The sequence below is a fragment of the Schistocerca serialis genome, chromosome 7, assembly GCF_023864345.2.
Source record: "Schistocerca serialis cubense isolate TAMUIC-IGC-003099 chromosome 7, iqSchSeri2.2, whole genome shotgun sequence".
In the NCBI taxonomy this organism is placed as follows: Eukaryota; Metazoa; Arthropoda; class Insecta; order Orthoptera; family Acrididae; genus Schistocerca; species Schistocerca serialis.
In genome coordinates this window covers 75,693,878-75,719,457 of record NC_064644.1, presented here as the reverse complement: position 1 = coordinate 75,719,457, position 25,580 = coordinate 75,693,878, and the positions used below count along the sequence as shown (strand labels likewise).

General features: G+C 41.0%; 1 protein-coding gene across 1 annotated transcript in view; it reads left to right on the top strand.

Annotated features, from left to right (window-relative positions):
• The first annotated feature begins 318 nt into the window (after positions 1-318).
• LOC126412750 (uncharacterized) overlaps positions 319-25,580 on the top strand; it is a 347,766-nt gene continuing 322,504 nt past the window's right edge. Inside the window, exons 1-2 of the mRNA XM_050082495.1 lie at positions 319-764; positions 14,461-14,585. Of these exons, the coding sequence (XP_049938452.1) occupies positions 755-764; positions 14,461-14,585 (135 nt within the window). The 5' untranslated portion in view covers positions 319-754. The remainder of the gene's footprint in view (positions 765-14,460; positions 14,586-25,580) is intronic.

Below are 25,580 nucleotides of genomic sequence, written 5' to 3'. Positions count from 1 at the left end.
GCGTGGCGCCTGCCGCGTATGCATCCCGCACGTCACGACAGGTGGCGCTCCGTGTCGCGTCGTTCGGCGTGTCGCGCCGCAGCTGTCGCCGGGGCGCGTGAGGGGAACCGCGAGGACACACCCCTCCCCTCCCGTGCGGGTGACCCCCACCACGCGCTGTCCCCCGGCAGTGACACAGTTGGTCGGCCGGCGGACGGCTGTCTCTGGTTCGCTGTGACACTGCGCCAGGGAGGGGATTGGCCGGGGCCGGTGGAGGGGGAGCCGCGACGGGACACGGTCGCGGCGGCGGCTGTCGCAGTGTCTGTGCGGCTCCCGCTCCGCCACCACGTGTTCCAGCGCGCGCCACCTGACCGACACGTGGTCGCCGCCGCTGCGCGGGTTCGTAGCGCGCCGCTCGCCGTCTGTCTACCCCGCTGTGCACGAGATACACGAAGCAGCAGTGTAAAAAATTTTGCTACGAGGCGGTGCACCGCCTGGACGAAATACTAAACAAGTGGACAGTAGTTTCGAACTGGTCGTGATGTTAAGAATAGTGAAGATACTGTCACACCGGAAGGACCGTTGCTTCCACTAAAGAGGACTGTAATAAAATACTGGTTTTTTTTCGGAACTGTTCCTGTCATTTGAAAAGTGAACTATACAACTGAGGATACCTTACGTCAGAAGTGTATGAAACTGTGCTGATGTCAAACACTGAGACACCATCAGAGCTCTGATTCGAGGCTACATCAGTAGTCTGAAATCCAACGGAGTCATGAAAATAGGTAAGGGGAATTTTCCTATTGCTATTAAGTAACATTAGAACGGTTACTTTGTTTCTCTTGCGTGACAGATCGAGTTTTTCATTTAGAAATGTGTCACAAGCCTTTTATAATGTAATACGTTCGAGTGTTGGATCAATAAACTTTCTAGTTCGTTAGCTTCGAATTGGATCATAATCAGTAAGTTTGTTGTTAAATATCCTACAAATCTCACATGAGTATAAAGAGATGAAGTTTTAATGACATTAATCGGAAAGCCTTTGAAAAACTAACAAACAGCGTACAGAAATGCTGTATTTCCTTTCAAAAACGAAATATTAGCAATCCTTTACGTTAGCCGACAGTTATCGTGTGTAACTCACTAGAAATGTCTCTTATTTTCTATCAGTTATACAAAGATTTAGCAAAACCGGATTTCACATTTTCCATACAGACACAGCACGTCTCTTCGAACAGAATCTTCGCTAATGCCAAAATATGATGCATCTCGGAAGGTAAGCGTGAGACAAATTGAGAGCAATATGTTTGGACCAGTAAATCATCGTACACACTAGCGCTTCGCTCGCCGTAGGAAATGTCACCGGAATATTGTTGAGCAGTGTTGCGGCGGTGATACGCGAAGTAGAAGAGTCAGATTCACTCAAGTGTCTGAGCCTAGACGCTCCTGCTATCTAGCGGCAGCCAATCAAACCGGCCTTCTGCTCCGCCGGTCGTCCGCTCGGTAAATGTATTACGACGAGTCTGTGGAATCCTTCCGCTGTTATCTCGTAATTACCAAGCAGCGACGTACAGTGCCTTAGATCTGAGCTTCCGTTCTTAATAGCCTAATTCAACTTCTTTTGCTTGATCTTACTACGTTCTACAATCATTTGTAGTTATAAACTTTGTAAACCCATGACCGTAACATCAGAGTGTATGGTGATGCGGTGTCATGAATTGTTCTTTGAATCTTGAATTCATCTTTTTTATTCGTACAGTAGTCATAAACTAGTTACCTACGTCATTGTCCAGTTAATTCCAGCGGAGGACTGATATGAATAAGCCTTTTCGTTCAAACTATTTCGTCTAGCGTACCACTGTCGGAAATATCTGATTGCTTTTGTGCTACAGTTTCTTGTATATGAGATTATTATCAAGACAGAGCTTCCCAATATTCAGAACTCAGAGCTTAATGCACGAGATATTTACTCGAAATGACCAAAGAAATAAATAGCCATAGTGCTTACACCAGACGACGTCTAACGACTATGATGACATATATTTATCACAACTTACTGAAATCGCGAAAGAATGAAAGCAGCAACGTGCGACTTTTCATAAGATTAAGCAGAGGTCCCTAAAGTGGAGGTTTTCAATTATCTTCATTTATTTCCAACTTTTTTTTTTACATATGCTGCAGCATCCACTCCGTGATGTATTTCAGTCAAATGTATTAAACGTGCCTAGGCGCGAAAACATTTCGATGTAAGTTGCCAATAAATAATGGTGTTTTAAAGTGAGAATATGGCCACTTTCTGACGATATGTACAAAAAAGATTCAGGCTATGTCAACTGTCAGTCACGTCGCTCCACAACTGATGTTGTAAGTACTAGTAATGCATTATCAAACTTACAGGTATCATACTCCTACGAATAACGTAGGACAGGAAAGTCATCGTCACTATAGATGCAAATAAACTACTTTACTAGTTAATACGTTTCCGCATATGAAAAGGTCACACATAGAAACAGAGGCAGTACCTGGCATGATAATACGTTCCGCTGACTGATTAACATAGTGTGGAATCTAAATTTTGGTGCTACCCAGTGTGAATTTCACAGATATTTGAAAAATGTCCCTTTCGTATTCGTTACTCAGCAGTTATCAAACAGTTTCAGCCTTAGTTTCTTACTCTCACACTGCTCGTTCGTTTGGTTGCAATGTGACACTTTGTTGTAAGTCGTCCACAAAAACTACACCAAAAAAGTATTATCATGAACTTGTATTCGCCTGATGAAGAAAGTAATAATCTGAATCAAACCACTAAAATGTCGAAGTGACTGCGTACACGTTTCCCCTTTGTATTTTGGTAGCGTAATAGATCCCTTCTCAGTATAGAAGAACAATTTGTCAAGTACTTGACACAGAGCGCGGAAAGTAGTTATTCATAAATCATTAATATCCTGTTACTTAAGAAGGTGCATTTCAGACACCAAATGTCTGAAGACACTTTGCACTACAATTGTTACGAGGTAGATTTTTGGTTATCACATGTCATCTGTGTAATAAGGTAAGCGACACGCACAAACTCGTATGCCGTAGGATATATCGCTGCATACCCTCTTTAACGGTATTTTGAAACATAGAGTGTTTAGTCTGTAAATGGTAGGTATTCCTGGGACAGAAAAATATCGGTTTTGGTAGTGAGTTGTAAATACAGTAGTCTGCATCAAATTTCAAAATTATATGGGAAATATTATTAGTAGCCCTAATGACTTATTACGCACTAATAATTTTATGGCTTTGAAATGACTTAGCTTTTCACGTCAGGTAACACTACTATTGAAGGAGTTCATTACACTTGAATCGACGCTGAACTAAATGCTGAAAGCTATATCTGTCTTTCAAGTATGTAAATAATAGAAAAAGCAAAACGTTTTCAGTGGAACCTCAAGAGGAAATTCACTGTGTAGGTCTTGCTTTTTGTGCGTCAGGCATAAGCAATCTTCCTACAATTTAAAGCAATATTAGCAGTTAAATGGCCTTGAGTATTTCACCAATACGAGAAGAGTTTCCCAGAGACCGCTCCCAGTCACAAAATTTTTTGTCGACTTACATAAAGTGTTTAGCGAAGCAACATTGCTGAGATACAAACCTCATCTTCAGGCATCAATGGCAATATTAAATTAACGAAAATATACACAGATATTAATGTTACTTTTTACAGTCAATTTATCCGAAGGATGACCGCAGCACGTGCTAAGACCATAAAGAACAACTTTAATACCTATGTGTAATTTTGTTAAATGTGTTTTATATTGCCATTCCCATTGAAGATTGGGTCTCTCTACCTCTAAAAATGTGTCTTTATTAACTAATTTAAATAAGTCAACAAAATATTTGTGGTCTATAGCGGTGTCTGAAATAAAATTTTCAATAATTCCTAACCTTATTTTATGAAATCTTCCAAATGCATTGCACATATGTAAGTACGAAAAGCGTTAAAATATCCTAGACAGTATCATTTCAATTACAAGCAGAGACCAAAATTGGATATTAATCTGAAAAATATTAAAACTGGGTTCAGTATGAAGTTGGAAGTCTCACTTACGCTGCATTTGGAACGAAATGGATCTTCAGGACTTGTGAACCGGTATTTCGCAAGCAACTGTACGATGTGTGGCAGAGATAGAAGGTGTTCAATAACCCCTCCCCCCTCCCTTCCACACTTCCTCCCCACCAAGTACCGGTTCCGTTCGCGGATGGTATGCGAGAAGTAAGGTTGACCGCATACTTGTGTATAAGCAAAAATACTGTAATGTCACAGTAGTGTGGATGTCTAAGAGGAATAACTGCTCGAGATAGGAACGGGTTGCTTTAATCTCAACGCACACAACAAAATTCCGGGAACGAAACTCTTGTGAGTGAGAATAATCTTACATGTAGTGTCACTGGTGAATTATTAAAAAAAAAAAAAAAAAAAGAAAAAAAAAAAGAAAATTCCAATTTTCCTCACTGGTTAAATTTGCTGCTTGCATTTTGTTGGTATAAAATATCCTCCGCCATGTACTTTGCAGCAACTTGTGCAGTAGGTATGTAATTTTAGTACGAAAGCTCCGTATTTAATTTACAAAACACCTAATAGCCTTTCATTTGTACGGACTAAAATGCCTTTTAAAATTTACTTAATGTCCATCGTAATATGTTTTGTCCATTTATCCTTTGAAAATTAACACGGAAATCCTTCCCCCAACAAAAAAATCGACTATCGGTAATATTAACCTTTGATAGTCTTTGTAAACATTGTACTTGTTTTTATCAATACTAGCTATGCTGGTCTATACGTTTTCTCTGAGCGGAAGACTGAAAGGGCGAAAAATTCCGTATGTGCCGTGAACAATAGAAGTAGTCCCAGCAGTAGTTTAATTGTTTTGAGCTTCAGTTTCCTTCTACTGGACCATGCATTTCAGAAGACAGGTATTTTGGGTTACGAAAACAATCTTAAACCCGACTCAGTCTCTTTTGCTATTCAAATACCATCAAATATTCTTTGTGACTTGCTTATCTAGTGCAAGACGTTTATTTTGAGGATGATACATTATTGTTAGAAATTCTATTTACATTTGGATGGTTAATAGGAGACGTCTTTGTTCAATGTAATTCTTTCGAGACTCTGTTGCTCTTACGCCGTAATATATTGAGAGAGAGGTGATTGGTCATTCTTGTCTGCTACTCACTCTGACTGGTATTACTCGCTTGCATATTCCGAGTAGTAGCTGTACCTGACTAGGCCATCAGCTTAGACGAGCCACCAAGCGATTGTAGTTTCGATTCCTGACGTGGTCTTGAATGCAATCTTCTTCGGTAGTGAGGAGGTGCCTCAGATTTGGTCATCTTACGTTTTTCGAGGCTGTAACCCGTCATTTACGACAGTTACCTCGGTCTAGCATTACTAATGTTTATGAACAAGCGCAGCAGTGCTTCTGTTCATGCCACACGACTTCGTTGCGAAAACGGAACGGAATGATCTTAATCATTATATTGTCGATAATACGTTGAGAGTTTGGAATTTTCCAAGAGAAGGATGTAATGAACCGTTTGAGACCAGAAGTTGGGTGTTGCAGGCAGATAATAACAGAATGTAATGGAAGATACGACTATGTTTGCGGTGCCGGAGAAATTCAGTCGATGGGCCACAAATAAATGTTTCTAGTACACGATGTTGACGATAACATAAAGGAACTACTTCCACTCACAGAGGCAGGAATTAGCTCGAAGATGATTATCTCGACATGTTCAGTGTTTGTAAATGTGAAGAATGCCGAATGTTACCCTGTAACTGGCTGGATAAGACAGTTCTAACATCGGAGGAAGGAAACGTTGTAGATATCGAATAAAACCATGCCTAGTAAAGCACTGTCGTGATCAGACCACCCTTTTGATTAATGACACCTTTATATTTATACATGTTGTTTTGAAAAGCCTACCAAAGTGATGCACAAATTTTTAAAAAAATTGTTACTTAACTTGCTGTCGATCCAGAGCTTCCGTACAATGTAAAAAAGGGTGTTGTATGAGACATGAGTGCTTTTGTCTGTTAGGGTTAACATTCTGGAGTCACTGGCTACAATCATTCTGTCGTTCTGCTCCCTCCTGACCGATCGGAAAGTGTAAGTGGTTCACTAAATTCACATTCTGGAATAGCGTGTTTCATGTTCCTCTACAGACATGCAGATATGGTTTCTTCGTGTCTTCTCTCCTGGTGAGGGCCCTAATGGTTCTCGCAAAGAGGTCACGGCCAATTTCCCACTTCACGCGTGTAATCTGAGCTTGCCTGTCTAATTACTTCGACGTCAACCGGTCGATAAATTCCACTCCTGACTTCCTTTTCAGTTCCTAATTATCGATTGTTCCCAATCGAAGACATTCATCTTCAAACGTGGATCTACTAAATCAAAATACTAGCTATAGATTATTTGTACATATGTCTCGGAAGACAATGTCTGAAACTGAATATGGAGATCATAACTGAACCACCTACATTTCCTCTGGCAGTAACTGGGCGTGTAGAACACACCAAATCGCCTCTGATTCAAAATGGCCGAAAACGCTTGTAGATATGCTTATAGGGAGAAGCATGGATCACTGGACTCCGACGAGTCCTTAGGTGCTCTGAGAAGGTTTTTTGGCCATTTACCTGAGTCACGAACAAAATAGTTTGCACATAAAGGAGCTGCTGCAAAATAATACTGTTCGTGTACCTTGCGGTTGACAATGGAATTGAGGGAAAAGAAAAATCAGGACACGTTCATAGAATTTGTCGACCTGGAGAAAGCGTTTGACAGTGTCAAATCGTGCAAGATGTTCAAAATTCTAAGGAAAATCGGGGTATGATGTAGGGAGACATGGATAATATACAACATCTACAAGAGCCAAGAGGGCATAATGACATTGGAAGACCAAGAACGAAGTACTCGGATTAAGAAGGGAGTAAGACAGGGACGTAGTCATTCACCCCCACTGTTCAATCTGTACATCGAAGACGCAATGATGAAAATAAAAGAAATGTTCAAGAGTGGGCTTAAAATTCTGGGTGAAAAGACATCAAGGTTAGATTCGCTGATGACATTTATGTCCTCAGTGGATGTGAAGAATAATTACGGGGTCTACTGGATGGAATGGACAGTCTAATGAATACGGAATACGGATTGACAGAAAACTGAAGAAAAATGAAATTAGTGAGAAGTGGCAGAAATGAAAAGAGTGAGAAACTTAACATCAGGATTGGTGGTCACATGTTACCTACCTATTCATCAAAATAAAACAAGGGCATTCCTGACCAAGAGAAGACAACAGGCCTTAATTTGAGGAAGAAGTTTTTGAGAATATACGTTTAGATATCAGTGTATGGTAGTGAAACAAGGACGCTGCGAAACCCGGAACAGAAGAGAATCGAAGCATTTGAGATGTGGTGCTACAGATGAATGTTGAAAATTAGGTGGACGGATAAGGTAAGGAATGAGGAGTTTCTGCGCGGAATCGGAGAGGGAAAGAATATATGGAAAACGCTGACAGGAAGAAGTGACAGGATGACAGGACTGTGTTAAGATATCAGGGAATAAGTTCGATGGTACCAGAGGGAGCTGTAGAGGGTAAAAACTGTGCAGGAAGAGAGAGATTCGAATACATCCAGCAAATAATTGAGGACGTAGATTGGAAGTGCTACTCTGAGATGAAGAGGTTGTCACAGGAGAGGAATTCGTGGCGGGCCGTAGGGTCTCACTCTGCAACTGCACTTGAAAGAGTACCTCTTAGTGCACACTACAGATGGAAGAAGCCACCTCGGAGACTGTTTAAGCCTGTAGACTGGTGCATCGTCCGTTAACGAAAGCACATCGTAAAATTCGAAGTGTAGGAGCATTTCAGATTATTTGAAAACAGGTAAAGTTCTGCGTTCTGGACCTAAATGGGATAGTTGGGCCTGGCCGACAGCCGCGTCTGACGGTAAGAGCGGTCAGTGCTCTCCCAGTCGTTGTCAAGTTTCTTGACCTGGTAACCTCTACTAATCTGTCGATTAACCCCTTAGTTGGCCTCACGAGGCTTTTTGTACACTGTACCAGTCCTCCCCGGCAGTAACGGGAATCGAACCCGAGTCCTCGACTTGGCAGGCAGCCACGCTGGCCACTCAACTACGGAGTTGGGAATATCATGTTATGCAGTAACGACTAAATTGAAAATAATGGAGCAGCAAAGGGGATACTAATTCTCAAAAGTTGACTTAGGAAATCTGTCCTTTACAGGCAGTTTCCAAAAAAAGGGGATGAACTACAGTGATCGACATCAAAAACAACTTTCACTATAATCTAATTTTTCTTTTGTTTTCTTTTCAGTGCGATTTGCATTGATGCGAAACTGTTCCGGTTTATACCTTTACAATAATACGTAGTAGTAGACAACTGGTTGGCATAACGTTTTAGATGCTCAGCTAAGTTATTCATCTGGTTTCACATAGTGACAGAGGAGATAAATAAGACCGTGGCGTGTAGACAGCGAGCAGTCACTGTTGCCACCTAGCGTCGTACACAAACTGAAAGATCACAGATTTTAAAATGAAGGGATCGATTTCAGTAATTGTTGCAAGATTTCTTATTTGTTGGTTTTTCTTTTGTATCACACTATATTACATGAGACAGGAAACTACACGTATTCTAATTCGTACTTAGTTTACACTTTCTTTAAAACTTCATATTTATGCAATGTAAAAGCAGGCATGTGGGCAATACTTCCTTAGAAGTCAAATACTAATTTTCATATATTTAGCTTTAAATATGTTTTAATGTAGTAAAATATTTTCATAAAAAATTTCGTCTCCCAGTTTCACCCCTTAAGGTTCCAATTTCCAAGAAAAACACAGAAACACATATTTTTTTAAGTTTCTAACCAAGAAAGAAAATACAAATTTTCAAAGATTTAGATTCAGAAATGCTTTTAATGAAATATTTCCATTAACACTTTCATCCACTATCTTACCACCTTACGGGTTGAATTTCCGAAAGCAATCAAACTTTTTTTAAATTTCTAACAGAGAAATCAAATGCTAGTTTCCACAGATGTAGCTTTAAAAACGCTTTCGAATTACTTTGATAATGATTTATTTTCCAAATAAACTTTGACCCATTATTTTACCGCATTAGTGATTGAATTTCCGACAGTGCTGAAGCATGTCTTTTCTATTTTCTGTCAAATACCAATTTTCGTCGCTCTAGGTTCAAAATTTCCTTAACAGTGACTTATATTCAAAAAGCCTTAGATCCCTTATTTTACCTTCTTAGGGTGCAATTTCGGAAAATCCCTTCTTAAACTACGTCTTCAATATAAGATCAACACCCTCTCCAAATTTCAAGTTTTCGTTGTTAGTGATTTGGGCTGGGCAATGATGAGTCAGTCAGAGCATTTCCTTTAGTATATAGAGATTAACATAATGATGACATGAGAGGTTTTTTTATCCTGCACCTTTGTACGTCCTGAGACGATCATTATGATGACTTGAAACTTTAGCTCGGGCAATGATTCGGACCTGAAATGTATAGAGGGAGTGACAGAGACTTGGCAAGCCGGAACAATTTTTCTAGAATTGCTTTACGCCTTGTACACTTTTAAAATAATATGAATCTTTTCATTCGTAACAAAAGTAAGAGTCCTTATGTAGAAGCACTCGTGAAGTACGTAGCTGCTAAAATAATGCTTACGCCTGTAAAAGGCAAGCTTTAATCCGAAGTAATTAACTGAAAGTTTTAAGTACTTTCGCTTCTAAGCGATGAGGTCGTGTGTTCCGTGTGAGGGGGTAACAGAATGTCAGAGTAGGAATTAATATACTCGCTACTCCATGTTTAAGCAGGGAGAGCCGACTGTGGGTGACGGTGGCATCGAAGGTTCAGAACTCAGTATCCCTCTATCCCCCCTCCCCCGCAACTGTCAAAGAACAGATACGAGCGAGTCTTTCAGATCTTGATTGGCGTTCTTTCAATGAGAGAAAAACCACATTAGCGGCTAAAGTCATATATAACGGGGTGTACAGGTCGTTCTCATAATGTGACAGAAGAAGTTAAACGAGTAGGAAGATAATTTTGAAATTTTTTTTTATAAGTACTCGTGTATCAGCATGTATTTGTGTAACACTGTGTCAGCTAGGTTATTAAGGCGGAAGTTTTGTACGGACGTGTTTTTAGAGGTTCTAGGCGCTGCAGTCTGGAACCGCGTGACCACTACGGTCGCTCGTTCGAATCCTTCCTCGGGCATGGATGTGTGTGATGTCCTTAGGTTGGTCAGGTTTAAGTAGTTCTAAGTTCTAGGGGACTGATGACCTCAGAAGTTAAGTCCCATAGTGTTCAGAGCCATTTGAAACATTTGAACTAATTCCGACTTCACTAAATAGTTATTCACGCTAACTAGGGCTCGTGTTTTGTATTTCGAACTGGAACACCGCCACCCTGTTCCCCGGACCTCAGTCGCGCCAAGTTCATTTATTGTAAAATGTGGAACAGATGTCCTTATTTTCCATTCGATCTGCCCGGCTCTACCCGTGGCCTGTAACGAATAACATAATGTGCATCACTGTGGTGACAAGCACGCAACAGAGCGGATGACTGCTCAGTTCGCTTGTTGAAGCCCACACGCCGAGTTGTGTTAAATTACATCTCTATGAGCGCTTAAAAGTGTGTTAAAGTGACGTACGGTGTAATACAGTAACCGAGGTGAGTTTTAGGAGTAAACAGAAACCCACAAGTTTAGAAGTTTTTTGGGAGGAAAATCTGCTATGAGATCAGCATCAGATAGCAGAGCCTCTTAGGTTACAATAGACCATTTCGTTGGAGATCCAAATAATAGCGGCACGTAACTTGTTAATTATGCAGCGTTATACGGTAAATTTAGAAAAAAAATTCTGGAGGCCTATAGCGCAGACAGCTGCAGTAATGTGTATGTGCAGCAGTAGGACGTTTCAACCGTACAAAACACGTGTTTTGCAAATTCTCGTCCCTTGAATGTTATTAATAGAAATGAATGTTTAGTTTTAGTTTAAATAGATATCAACGACATGCTGTCTGGCAACACCGTTATTACGTGTCTGACAAGTGTTTCAATATAAAATCGTGTTGTGTGCTGCTCAGTTATTGCAATGGGTAAGATTTTCCTCGAGAATACCCGAGTACGAAATTTCAGTTCAACGTGTAGCTACTTTTTTTTTAGTTTCCTACATTTTTCTGCCAAATAAAAAAACTCTCCTCTGTCCGAACAGGCCTCTGAAGGCCGAAAGGAACCGATCGACCGACGTGCCTTCCGCGGCCGACCTGCGTCATCGGATGCGGATACGGAGTGGCGTGGGGTCAGCACACCACTCTATCGGCCGTCGTCTGTTTTCGTTACATGGAATCGCAACTAGTCGGTGAAGTAACTCCTCGCTTAGCATCACGAGCCCCAGCGCACCCCGGTAGGTCAACAGCGCACGGCGGCCCTGATGTCACCCACCAGAGTGCCCGACGATGCTCAACTTTTTTTGATCTGATGGCAAGCGTTGAACCCAGGACGGCACGGGCGTTACCTGCCAATTACAGCTGAAGCATGATTTACTTTGTTTCTGAAACAATATACAGAGTGAGTCACCTAACGTTACGGCTGTATATATTTCGTAAACCACATCAAATACTGACGAACCGATTCCACAGACCGAACGTGAGGAGAGGGGCTAGTGTAATTGTTTAATACAAACCATACAAAAATGCACGGAAGTATGTTTTTTAACACAAACCTAGTTATTTTTAAATAGAACCCCGTTAGTTTTGTTAGCACATCTGAACATATAAACAAATACGTAATCAGTGCCGTTAGTTGCATTGTAAAATGTTAATTACATCCGGAGATATTGTAACCTAAAGTTGACGCTTGAGTACCACTCCTCCGCTGTTCGATCGTGTGTATCGGAGAGCATCGAATTACGTTGGGATCCAAAGGGTACGGTGATGGACCTTAGCTACAGAAGAGACTGGAACAGCACATTACGTCCACATGCTAACACCTTTCTATTGGTCTTTCTCACTGACGCACATGTACATTACCATGAGGGGTGAGGTACACGTACAAACGTGGATTCCGTTTTCAATTACGGAGTGGAATAGTGTGTGTCCCGACATGTCAGGCCAATAGATGTTCAATGTGGTGGCCATCATTTGCTGCACACAATTGCAATCTCTGGCGTAAAGAATATAGTACACGCCGCAGTACATCTGGTGTAATTTCGCCGCAGGCTGCCACAATACGTTGTTTCATATCCACTGGGGTTGTAGGCACATCACGGTACACATTCTCCTTTACATTCTCCATTAACGTACCCCACAGAAAGAAGTCCACAGATGTAAGATCAGGAGAACGGGCTGGCCAATTTATGCGTCCTCCACGTCCTACGAAACGCCCGTCGAACATCCTGTCAAGGGTCAGCCTAGTGTTAATTGCGGAATGTGCAGGTGCACCATCATGCTGATACCACATACGTCGACGCGTTTCCAGTGGGACATTTCCGAGCAACGTTGGCAGATCATTGTGTATAAACGCGATGTATTTTGCAGTGCTCTCAGATACACACGATCGAACAGTGGAGGAGTGGTACTCAAGCGTCAACTTTAGATTACAATATCTCCGGATGTAATTAACATTTTACAATGAAACAAACGGCACTGATTACGTATTTGTTTATATGTTGAGATGTGCTAACAAAACTAACGAGGTTCCATTTAAAAAAACGTAGGTTTGTGTTAAAAAACATAATTCCGTGCATGTTTGTATGGTTTGTATTAAACAGTTACACTAGCCCCTCTCCTCACGTTCGGTCTGTGGAATCGGTCCGTCAGTATTTGATGTGGTTTACGAAATATATCCAGCGGTAACGTTAGGTGACTCACCCTGTATATCTTACTACAATTGGGGGTCAGACAACTGAGAAATATTTATCAAGCGCAGTAGTCAGTTAGAAGAAAATGTAACCATAACAGCTGCTACAACTCGATAGAAAGTACTCCGGAAGCTGGGTTGGAATTTACTTCACGTAGCAGTGCAAAGCAATACATTTAGACGACGTGGTTATGTGATTTGTATTGTTGTATGGGGCCTTTCTACGATAAAAGAAGCAGGGATAGACCGAGGCCGGCCGGAGTGGCCGTGCGGTTCTAGGCGCTGCAGTCTGGAGCCGAGCGACCGCTAAGGTCGCAGGTTCGAATCCTGCCTCGGGCATGGATGTGTGCGATGTCCTTAGGTTAGTTAGGTTTAATTAGTTCTAAGTTCTAGTCGACTGATGACCTCAGAAGTCGCATAGTGCTCAGAGCCATTTGAACCATTTGATTGATCGAGGAGGAAAGGTGTAGAGTCTGTTTCTTTTTACCTTTGGGGAAAGGGTAAAATTCAAGAAAAATGTAGCAGGAAGGTAAGTTATACGTGGTACAGAACAGAGCAAAGATTTAAAAGCAAAATACTTCTTTAACGGTGCAATAATGAAATCGATTTGGTTCTCAATGCTGTATTGGTATCGCATAATTGCATGAGTTTTGTACAAGACATGTACAACTACTGAGAACCTAGCTACCATATCGCACAGTCGAAAATGATACAAAAAATAAGGAAAATAAAAATTACACCTAGATCCTGAATCAAAACCCCGTACTCAAGTTTTCTAACGCAAATCTCTACGCACTGCACTTACTGAGGAACACAGTTATAAGGTTTCCATTAATGTGCTTCTTTGACGTCCATTTTCTACCAAAAACATGCACATGACGAAATTTTGTGGCAGACATTTTTGTATTCTTAGCGTGCAAGGAAGAACGGCATTTCGCACGAATGCTTAAATGTTTGTTCACCCCGTATATTAAACTTGTACAATTTAACTTTGAATAAGTTTTGTAGCTTTGTTTAATCCTGTTGTTCGTTACTGGGATAGCACTACAATACTCAATTTTAAACTGAACATGTAAATTAATTTAAAGTTGAATATATAAATTAAGAATTTAACTTCAAATAATACTGCAAGTGGTCTCGTTTTTATTTAAGCGCTGTACAAACTGTATGTTATATTACTAACTATTGCTTGAAATAACGATTTTGAAAAACTTATGTATAATTTGGACTTCAACAATTAGGACTGGAATTCGTTCCAGTTAGTCCGAATTAGTAAGGTTTCACTGTATAACTACCCAGTTTTTGGACGTTGATATCATGTTTAGGTGAACGAAAGATTCGCCAGTCGGGTCGCACTATGCCTCAAAGGTCAATAACGTGTGGCGCCGTAATGGTAACGTGGGCGAGTGTAACCCGTTTGTCCTTCGACCCTGGTGACAACAGGGATCGAACTCAGGTCCTCCGCGTAGCAGCCAGACGCGCTTTCCACCCAGCTGAGCAGCACAGAGACCCGGGCCGCGCCACCACGCCTGACACGTGCTCCCGTGTTTTGCACAGGTGAGGGTCGCAGCCAGCAGCCGTCGCTGCCGCCGGTGGCGCCCGCCGGGGCCGAGGTGCGCATGCGCCTCGCCGACGGCCAATCAGCGCTCAAGGCGGCGACCTGCGCTCTCTCAGTGGAAGGGGTAAGTAGCGCCTTCTTTCCCTTATTCCGCTGCCGCTCGGACTCTTTTTGCCTCCCCTTCTTACCGACCGCCGCTCCCTCCCTGCGGAGAACGGTTTTTCGATATACCGAAGGCGCCGCCGTCGAGGTGTCCGGCCGGTTGCCGCGATCCGGACGCGCAGCCAGTTTTTATTTTGTGCGCCGAGGGAAATGTTAATTGGTGCGGTTGGCGGTAGTGCAGCAGCGCAGTGCATGAGCCGGCGCCGATGCGACGCTGCGCGGGTCAGCCGCGACGTCAGGCGAACCTCGTCCCGCTGCAAGTGAGTCTCCCAAGTTTCCGTCCCAGGGGTCTGCGTAGCCCTGACTGCCAACAGCGTTACGAGGCGTAAACTGCAGGGAGTGACAGTAGATGCTTCGCCAGGACAACTACTATAAAGTATAAAACAGGATAAGCTACACGGTGGTGTGTGTGTGTTTGTGCGTGAGAGAGAGAGAGAGAGAGAGAGAGAGAGAGAGAGAACACACACACATGGCATAACCTTGGGTACATTCACATTCAAGAGCAACGCGAAACACTGAGGCCTTGTATCGAATACCAATAATTTGCGGTCTAAATTACACTTTTCTACAAATTTTACAGGTCAGTGCGCTTTCTCGAACGTTTTCCGCGAGAGTATGGCTGTATATCATGCCTGAAATTCTGTTCTGGAAAGTCTACATAATATCCCGCATAGAAACGCGTTTCAACCACAAATTTTCTTTGGTTGCCGGTGTTGCTGGTAGATAGATGGTGGAAAATTTGGTAAAGAGAGTGGATACTCTAACAATTTACGCATCGAATCACTAGAGGTTTTTTTCGACTTACTAAGCACTTTTGGTCATAGATACATGGTCTTTCTAACATGATTTTTAATTTTACGCTTTTGCCCCTTTTTAGATTATCCTTTTCTCTGTTTGGTAGCTGTTCTCCATCATTTCTTGATTTGTGGTAATTTTTGTGTCTTCACATAACTGTAACCTTCATAATCCATTTTGATACTCTTGCCTCGTTTGGCCTGCATTCTTGGTTGTTAACCCTACCTCTCCCTCCAGCGCCACCTCAACTATTGTAGGATGCCTTGGCAGATGACCCGGTTACCTGCCCCTTCTGCTGGTAAGAATCTGATATAGACTTCTTTCCATAATTATTCTTTTTAGTGATTCCTCACTTCGTACTTTACCTCTCCACTTAGTCATTAATGCTTCCAGTTCCTCGTTCCCCTGCTTTCTGATGGCCCAAATTTCACTTATACGTCTGATTGGTGGACATATATTCCTCATTTGCAACGTAACTGGAAAGAAGAATTCTCTGTATATCCCATTAATAGATTACCCATAACATTCTTTTTAAAATAGTGAGCTCTGGGCTTCCATCCACTGCTTTGGGGTTCCGTTTCAGAACAGTTTTACGAGTGGAATCATTTCCCATCCTTGACACCAATACCTGAAAAACTATCCGTCCAAAGCTTGCTGCATAATGCATGCAACAAATACTGAATTTCACCATTTACAAAGCTTTCTTACAGCTATTTCTACATGTAAAATGTACCACATCCATTCTCCTAGTGTACCTATGGCCAGATAATTCAAAGAATATTAATCGGCGTCATTCTAACCTCATATTGTGCACTTTCTCGGTAGTTACACCTGCGTTTATGGTTTCGGGACGTTAATCACTTGGATATCCTCCACAGATGGAAGAACCCATTTGACTGCAGAGTCACAAATGTTAATTTTACAAAAATTAGAAGTACCTTTCACTAATTACCATCGTTTTCCTTTGCCGATTACCAATAAGAACCAATAATTTTATGAGTGGACGTTATTGCAAGTCATCCACGTGACCGAGCCACACACTATGGGACAGAAATTTCCAAATTCTGGTTGACACCTGACTAGGGGATTTACACTTGTGGCTATGCAATTAAAGCAGTATTCAGTCAATAAGTGATCACATCGATGTGGGCTAGAGAATTTTTACCAAGCTCCCCTAATTTGCCATATTGCAGGACTTCTTCCGCTCACCTTGAATCCAAATTATTTATTTTATCCACACTATTTCCGTACAGGTTTCGTCATCGACTTTGATTGCAAAAGCCACCGTCATGGATGGAAATGAATTGAAAGTACAGTGATACTGCACTGTTGCTTATCAGTATTTACATGCTGCAGTGTTTAGTTAATATTTAATTTTTTTCACATGTAATCAAATTCTTATCAGATATGTTTCATAATACAGCGTCAATCTGCAGCAAGTGTACCTGTTGTAACCGTTAAATTTTCTATGGTGTTAATTAGCCATGAGTCTACTAAATTCATCTAAAGGTTTGACGTAATACTAAGTCAAATTGTAATGATTTAGAGGCATGTTGGACAGAGGATGAAAAGGCATCGAAATATTCCATCATGTAAATAGGAAATTCGAAAAATAATTTATTTCCAAATTTTTCTGTATGTCTTGTGTCTTCAAACATAAAAACACTATTTACTACAAAATAATGCTGTATCTAGGTTGAGTATAGCGGTATCTACAGACAAGCAACATTCAGAAGAAGGGCAAGAAGCTTATAGACAGTCTATTAGTTAGCTATATTTCAGGAAAAAATTCAGTTGTGTCTCTAAATAGTATTCACTGCATAGAATTAATCACACTACGTAATATGTGTATTTATTTACATACATTTGTTTCGTGAATAATGTATGCCTAGATGGAACTACTGTTTAATGTGTGGTAGTTAGATTGAAAATTTTGGCCTCTCTCCCCTAGCAAATTATATAGTTTTTCGAAAGTTACTATGTATGAATCCCATAGTAACAGTCGAGGCTTTCACAACAGATTACTTACAATGTCAGAATAAGGTACTGTGTTATTTACGCTTAGTTCTACTATCTGCTACTTGAATAATAATTTCAAGTACCATAGCTTTATTTTAAGGTCAGAGAATCACCATCTCACCCGATAAGAACTCAGGGTAGATAAGTCACTCATAAAATCCCTTACGTCGCACTAAGCTTCTCTTTCAACACGGTACCATCTTGTGTTACACAATTCGGGCCAATACCTGGACAGGGTTTGGCAGTACCCCAGTGTCGCGTAGTTAGAACATGTTCAGCAGCTTTTCATTTGTGTAAAATTCCTGTGATTGAACACAGCACTCGTAGTGAAACATTATTATGATCAATATCAAGAGTAAAAATAGTTTTAATCCAGAAATTGTGACTTGCGGTAGTGCATGAGCCTCGATATTAACAAAATTGAACAAGACTCCTCCTGTAACGTTGTTACTGTCCGAAGGGCTTCAACAGACTGCTGCGTCATGAGAGGCATCTGGTCCCAGATATTTATAATGAAGAACAGATTTCTAAAGACGTTTCATTCATTCACTAACTTCTGCAACATTAGTTAAAGATAATTCCTTTTCCATTACTGTGAAGCAAGGTTTCGAATCACTCACAACAACGGGAGATCAGAATTTGTTCTGTTTGTTGGAGAAACAGTAGGACTGAGTTAAAAAAACATTTTAAAAGTATATGCTTTCTGCTGGAACCTTCAGGGACCTGTCAATGTATGACACTTAACTGTGAACAGACAGTTTCCGCTTCAAACCTCTTTTCCACTTTTTCCCTTCAACCACTACTAAGCACTACCGCCTCCATCTAACAAGTGATTTCTTAGTTACAAGTTTATTTTAAAGTATGATACAGTGCGTAGCGCTTGGTCATACTTCCTTTCCACTTTTCTTTTGTCATTTACATTTGTTCACAGTTTCACGTTAACGATTTCTGCTATGTCTATAAATGACATCTGTTATTCTGAAAATTTTTGCATCACATTCTTTGAATGTAATACCTCCTCACGAGATCTCCATCACTATGTTACCATCTTTAAAAACGGTATTTCTTAGCGTCTAATTATGGCCTTGTAAGGAGAAAAATATAGAACGTGGAACCACCCCAAAGCGCAATAGCCATGGAAACCATTAATAAAAAAGTTAGTTATAAAGATATTTTTATGCCGTTTGTGAACAACTACATCGATTAGTTACATTTTACGCCCCTTGTTCAGTCCTAAAAGGACATCATTGCTAGAGTGATTCGGTCTCACGACGTTCTTCATTATCTACAATCTTCCTAGAAGGTATAAATACCCGAAGTGGCATATATGAGGTTAACAGTTAACTGTCTCGATTTGAGTATCAATATTATGACATCTTACGGCGGATAAAATACAACTGAAGCATGCAAAATATTTTTGTTGTCATCTTCAGACCGTAGGCTGGTTTGATGCAGCTCTCCATGCTACTCTATTCCGAGCAAGCTTCTTCATCTCTGAGGAACTAATGTAACCTTCATCAACTTAAATCCGCTTACAGTATTCGTGCCTGGTTCTTTTTCTACATATTTTACCCTTCACCCTTCTTTCCATTGACAGTTCCTTGATGTCTTAGAACTTGACCTTTCAACCGATTCCTTCCGTTACTCAAGTTGGCTCGTGAATTTCTTTTTACTCCACTTTGATTCAGTACATCCTTATTAGTTGTTCGATCTGCCCATCTAATATTCAGCATTCTGGTCTCTTCTTGTCTGAACTGCTCATCATCCACATTTCACTCTAAACAAATACCTCCGGAAAAGACTTCGTAATACTGAAATTTATAGTAGATGTTAACAAATTCCACTTTTTCACAAATGTTTTTCATGCCATACCAGGTCTACCTTTTATATCTTCTCTACTTTAGCCATAATCAGTTATTTTACTGCTCAAATAGCAAAACCCATCTATTACTTTTAGTGTTTCTTTTCCTTATCTAAGTCCCTTAAAGTCATCTGATTTAATTCCACTACATTTTATTATTATTATTCTACTTTGGTGGTGATGAACTAGAAAAACGAATTTTGCTAATTGTACGTTACTTGAAGATTAAGCACAGTCTCAAAAACGCATTGCAATATATAAACAGCGGTTAGTTGCTGTTTCCCTAGCCTCCAACCTTACAATTAATCTATGATTTCCGTCCCATATGAGTGAAGGCTGAGGATTCTAAATCGAGTGCGAAAGTTATAGAATCAGTTTTCGACGAACATCACTTCTAAACCTACTAAACTGAACTGTACTTGGCGGACGGCTTCTCGAATGAAATACTCTCCTTTCGTTTATCGCTTGTGGCGTTGTTTCTGTTTAATGGCAGCAGTGGCGCTGCACGGCAATGATACCATTATCGTAGAAGAGAAAATAAAATTTTTATACGCGCGAGTTCACATGGTATGAAGCGCTGTGTGGTATTCATAAATCACTGCAGTGTCAGTTGACATTTCGATTACCACGTGCGCGGCATTAACAGCTGAGGTCAAAGTGCTAACTCGTTTGTTTCTCTCTCATTTCAATAAAATTAGGTTCGCACTAACGGAATACAAGCTGCTGCTTACAGTTCCTTGCGCTTAAAATAGTCCATCGGAACGATATGTCCAATACTTATTTTGACCAATTAAAATTTTAGTGACAGATATTTAACAGGGATTTTATTTACTTGTCAGCTAACAGGACTGCGTGTAAAACTCTGAATCTCTGATCTCACCTTAATTTCGTTCGAGAAAATTTTTTAAAAGTTGAAATTGTTGTTATTGGCAGATACTCATAAAAGACAGTTGCTGGTTTTGAATACTGTGATATGCTATAGCTAATGTAACTATGTGCTGCAATTCTCTTTTTGAAGTACATTTGCCACAGTCAGACTGGAATTTCACTCATTCGCTGAGAACATGGTGCAAATATCTCGAAGTGCCACTCTCGCTGTCCAGGTTGAAGACGGGAGAGGGAGAGCTACAGGATTAAGTAGATGGCTTCATTTTCAGCTGTATGAGTACTATTGTGGGAGGCTATTTTTTCTGCATTTCGGTTGCTGCGTTCCATGCAAAGAACATCCAAGTGGCCGGAGGTTTATCAGTTCTTTCATTACGCTGACTGCTTTGGTGTAGGGGGTTATTTGATCTGAAATGGCTCGTTATAGAACAATTCGCTCGGTTTGTTACCCCATTCCAAATACTTTCGACATGTTGAACAATTCATGTTGTTGTTGTTGTGGTCTTCAGTCCTGAGACTGGTTTGATGCAGCTCTCCATGCTACTCTATCCTGTGCAAGCTTCTTCATCTCCCAGTACCTACTGCAACCTACATCCTTCTGAATCAATTCATGTAAAGAAACATATTTCTATTATGATGTGCTGTCTGATACGTTGATCTGAAGTGGCTCGTTAACGAACAATTCTTTGGTTTGAATGTTTCACTTAGTTAACCGAGTTAAGGTTCATGTGTAGAAGTTAAAGCCCCAGGGCTAAGAGACAAGACGGCATTCAGCTGTGTTGGTGTCTATAATTAGTACCATGAGGCACTGGTCGAACGTTCTCTAAAATGGATTTATGGAATAAAAAGTACATATATTGTAACCTACAACACGCATACCATATTACATGGTTCTTTAGGTATTCTGTAATCAGTACAATGCCAAATTTATCTTAGGTAAGATATCAGATTACGGTACTCTACAACGAGCCATTACAGAGTAGAGGTTCGCTATCTCAAAGCGACAGAAAACACAGATATACCTCGCAAAATTTGTAGCGAGAATTCACATTCACCCTGTGTAAGAGTGTCCCATCATAACCATTCTCAGTACAATCTTTACAACTACTGCGTATCATATGTATATGTGTGCCGCATGCTCCCTAATTAATTACCTGTTTGCCACGTGGTCGAAGTATTTACGTTTCCATGAATTCGTAACGTTCTTCGGTCAAATAAAGATCTGCCACTCTGGCCATTGGCGGACCAATCGGAACCGGCCGACCGCCGTGTTATCCTTAGCCAAAGGCGTCACTTGCGTTCGGTCTGGGGGTTTCTTATTTTTCAAGTAGCTCCTCAGTTACGCTTACTAGGCTGAGTGCACTTCACTACAGTCCTCCAACGGAGGAATGATCCCGAGATCTGAACACAGGACCTCCGCATGACAGCCAACATGCGCTGACCACTAACCTACACACGCGAACATTCGTCAAAATAGCTCCACTAATAACTGAATTTTTTCCTTTCAGCCATTTACTTCGCATCATTGCAAAGTTTCAAGATGCACTCCCTTTCTCGTAACTTTCGATAATAACTACCATCGAAGTCACTAAAGGAGAGTTGAGTAATGTGCTCAGCGGGTAATCGTACGCATTCTATGGAAGGTAGGAGACGAGATACTGGCAGAAGTAAAGCTGTGAGGACCGGGCGTGAGTCGTGCTTCGGTAGCTCAGATGGTAGAGCACTTTCCCGCGAAAGGCAAAGGTCCCGAGTTCGAGTCTCGGTCGGGCACACAGTTTTAATCTGCCAGGAAGTTTCGTACGCATTCTATATTTGAAACTTATGATAAAAATAACGACTTTAGACTACAGCTGAGCTCATTCCTGTAACAACACGTAAAAGAAGACTGGCGTCATTCGAGCTGTGGAACGCATGACTATGGGGCAAAGAAACTGGACAGTTTCTTGACTACTTCACACAGAACAAATTTTTGTATTTATGCAGTGTGTCTGCAACTACATATCCTCTTACGCATAGGTCGTCAGTTGTGAAGGACGTGTCTGGTCAGCAGCACAAGGTCGACGATACAAAGTCAGCTCGTAGTAAAAATATTTCTGTTACTGATGAATCAGATATATGTACAGTATTTAACAATCATTTTCTGAGCATTGCTGGTGAATTAAATAAAAATTTAGTTTATACAGGAAATCATATAACTCTCTTGGCAAATGCCTTTCCGAGACTGATGTCTGAAATACTCCTCTGTGATACAGACAAAGGGGAGATTGAGTCAATAGTAAAATCAGTGAAGACTAAGGACTCTCATGGATACGATGGGCTGCCTAGCAGAATATTAAATCACTATGCTGCACATGTTAGCCCTGTACTTAGCAAAATTTTTCCTGTAGGAATGGTCAGTTTCCTGAACGATTTAAGTACTTAGTAGTTTAGACGCTTTTAAAAAGGGAGAAGGGAACATGTAGACAATTTTATACCTATTTCTATGCCATCAGTGTTTGCAAACGTTATTGAAAAGTCCGTGTATGTAATAATAATTGATCATTTTACGAGTATATCACACGATATGCTATCAAATGTACAGTTCGTCTTTAGAAGTCGTTTAACAACTGAGAATGCTATATTCTCTTTTCTCTGTGAGGCATTTGATGGTTGAAACAAAAGGTTTCGAATACTAGGCATATTTTTTTATTTAACTAAGGCGTTTGATTGTGTTGACCACAAAATATTGCTCCAGAAGTTGGACCTTTACAGAATACGGGGAGTAGCTCACAATTGGTTCACCTCGCACTTTAGCAACAGACAGCAAAAGCTCATTATTCACTCTGTTGAGAATGGCTGTGATGTGGGGTCTGAGTGGGATGTTGTCAAGTGTGTGTGGGGGGGGGGGGGGTGGCCCAGAGGTCAGTGTTGGGGCAACTGCCGTTCCTTATTTATACAAATGATATGTCCTCTAGTATTACGGGTAACTCTAAAAAGTTTCTGTTTTCTGATGACACTAGCTTGGTAGTAAGGGATGTTGTGTCCAACATTGGCTAGCTTTCAAATAGTGCAGTTAATGACGTAAGTTCATGACTTGTTGCAAGCAAACTAACGCTAAATCACAAGACTCAGTTTTTATAGTTTCTAACACACAATTCAACAAAACCTTACGTTTTAATTTAACAGAATGGGCATATGATTAGTGAAACTGAACAGTTCAGATTTCTAGGTGTTCAGATATATAGTAAACTGTCGTGGAAAGCTCAAGTTCAGGATCATGTTCAAAGGCTTAATGCTGCCATTTTTACTGTTCGAACGGTATCTGAAGTGAGTGATTGTTCGACACGAAACTTTGGTTATTTTCATTCGCTTATGTCGTATGATATTATATTTTGGGGTAACTCTACCCATTCTAAAAGGATATTTTTGGCTCAGAAACGGGTGGTTCGGACAAAAAGTGGTGTAAGTTCACGAACCTCTTGTCGACCCCTGTTCACGAATCTTTGTATTTTGACATTGGCCTCTCAATATATATATTCCTTATTGTCATTTCTTGTTAACAATATTAGCTTATTCCCAAGAATAAGCAGCTTTCACTCAGTTAATACTCAGCAGAAATCAAACCTACATTTGGATCGGACTTCTTTAATTCTTGTGCAGAAAGATGTGCAGTATACTGCTGTATCCATTTTCAATTAGTTACCACTAGAATTCAAAAATCTGAGTAGTAATCCACGCGCTTTCAAATCGAAACGGAAGAGTTTCCCCTTGGGTCACTCCTTCTATTCTGTCGAGGAGTTCCTTGAAAATTAAAGCTGATTTTTGTTCTATTGTTGATTGCGGGTTCATAGACAATTTATTTTTATCTGTTACTACTTTTATGTTGTAATTTAATGTACAGACACGTTCCATGACCTTGGAGATTTGCTCCTCGATTTGGGCCTACGGAAGTTGACGTGTAAATAAAAATAAATAAATAAAAAGAAATAAAATGGTGACCGACTTATGACCACACATAGTAGTTCACAATTTTTCTACTTTTTTTCCTGCTAGAACTTAGTGGTGTTACTTACACATGCTCTTCAAATGGGAGATTAATGTTTAATACTTCATCAGCGACGAGATCATTAGGGAGGAAATGCAAATACGGAAGGGACGAGGAGGGAAACGCAAGCCGGTTACGTCGTATGTACAGGATCCGCCTCTGCATGCACGTACATCATCTTCAAGAAATCATGGGAAACCTCAGATCTGGATGGTCCAGCGAGGCTGTCAGAACTTTTCCCCCCATCCCCTCTCACCCCCTCTCCCCATCAGTACCTTGTTACATTTCTTCATACCACTCCTTACAGTTTTTCCATCGAACGCTGTTAAATGGACTAGCAAGCCCCTTTGTGGAGTGCTGTTCTGTTAAGTGTTGAGTCGCTTTGCATATATCCATACAAGCCGCATTACAAATCTGAATTTACGTGTTGTAGTTATCCATTCCTCACTTTTTAAGCATAACTAGACATAGAATTTGTGAAGTCAGCTTTCGATTGCAGACTGGCAGTAAACGGTGTACGTACTGTAACATGTCACAGGTAATGAGGGTTGCACCCACTCTAAGCGTTTATGACGACTTAAACTCTGCTGGGGAGGGTGCCTCGTGATTACAGAGGAATATCAGCCCTATCTTCCTCAAGAGCCGAAACCAAAGAATGTAGTGTTACTGGACGAAGTTGTTTGTCGCGAAGTCGGTGTTCTGAGTCATCTCAGAGGTGTTGCATTGCGTTCAGCTCGGAATTCTGGACTCGCTTGTCCATTTCTGGAATGTTATTGTCCCCAAACGCTTGCTTCACAGCTGCTGCTTTCAGCAGGTTGCACAGTCATGATGATATAGCCATCCTCTCCAGGCTGCGCCCTTACTATACGCTGTACACATGGCTGTAAAATTTGTTCATAGCCTTCCGCATTTAGCGATATCTTAAAAGCAATAAGTTGTCATGGTACCAGAGTGTTTTACTGAAATCGTGGAACCACGAAAGACACGACCCTATCGTAACCTCTCTACTTCAGTCCGCAGCTCGTGATCTAGTGGCTAGCGTTGCTGCTTCTGAATCACGGGGTCCCGGGTTCGATTCCCGGCCGGGTTGGGGATTTTCTCTGGCCGGGTACTGGGTGTTTTTGTCGTCCTCATCATTTCATCATCATAATCATTCGTGATAGTGGTTAGACTGTACTGTGTACAAAAATTGGGCTGTGCAAAAAGTGCGACTTGTTACGGGCGCTGATTAGCCCGCGGTTGATCGTCCCCACAATCGAAACATTATCATCGTCCATGTCTGTACTTAACTGCTAGCAGCACACATGATGGCAGTTAACGTTCTCAGGCGTTCGCCAAATCAAAACCCTTCCAGCCGACTGCCACAGATTAAA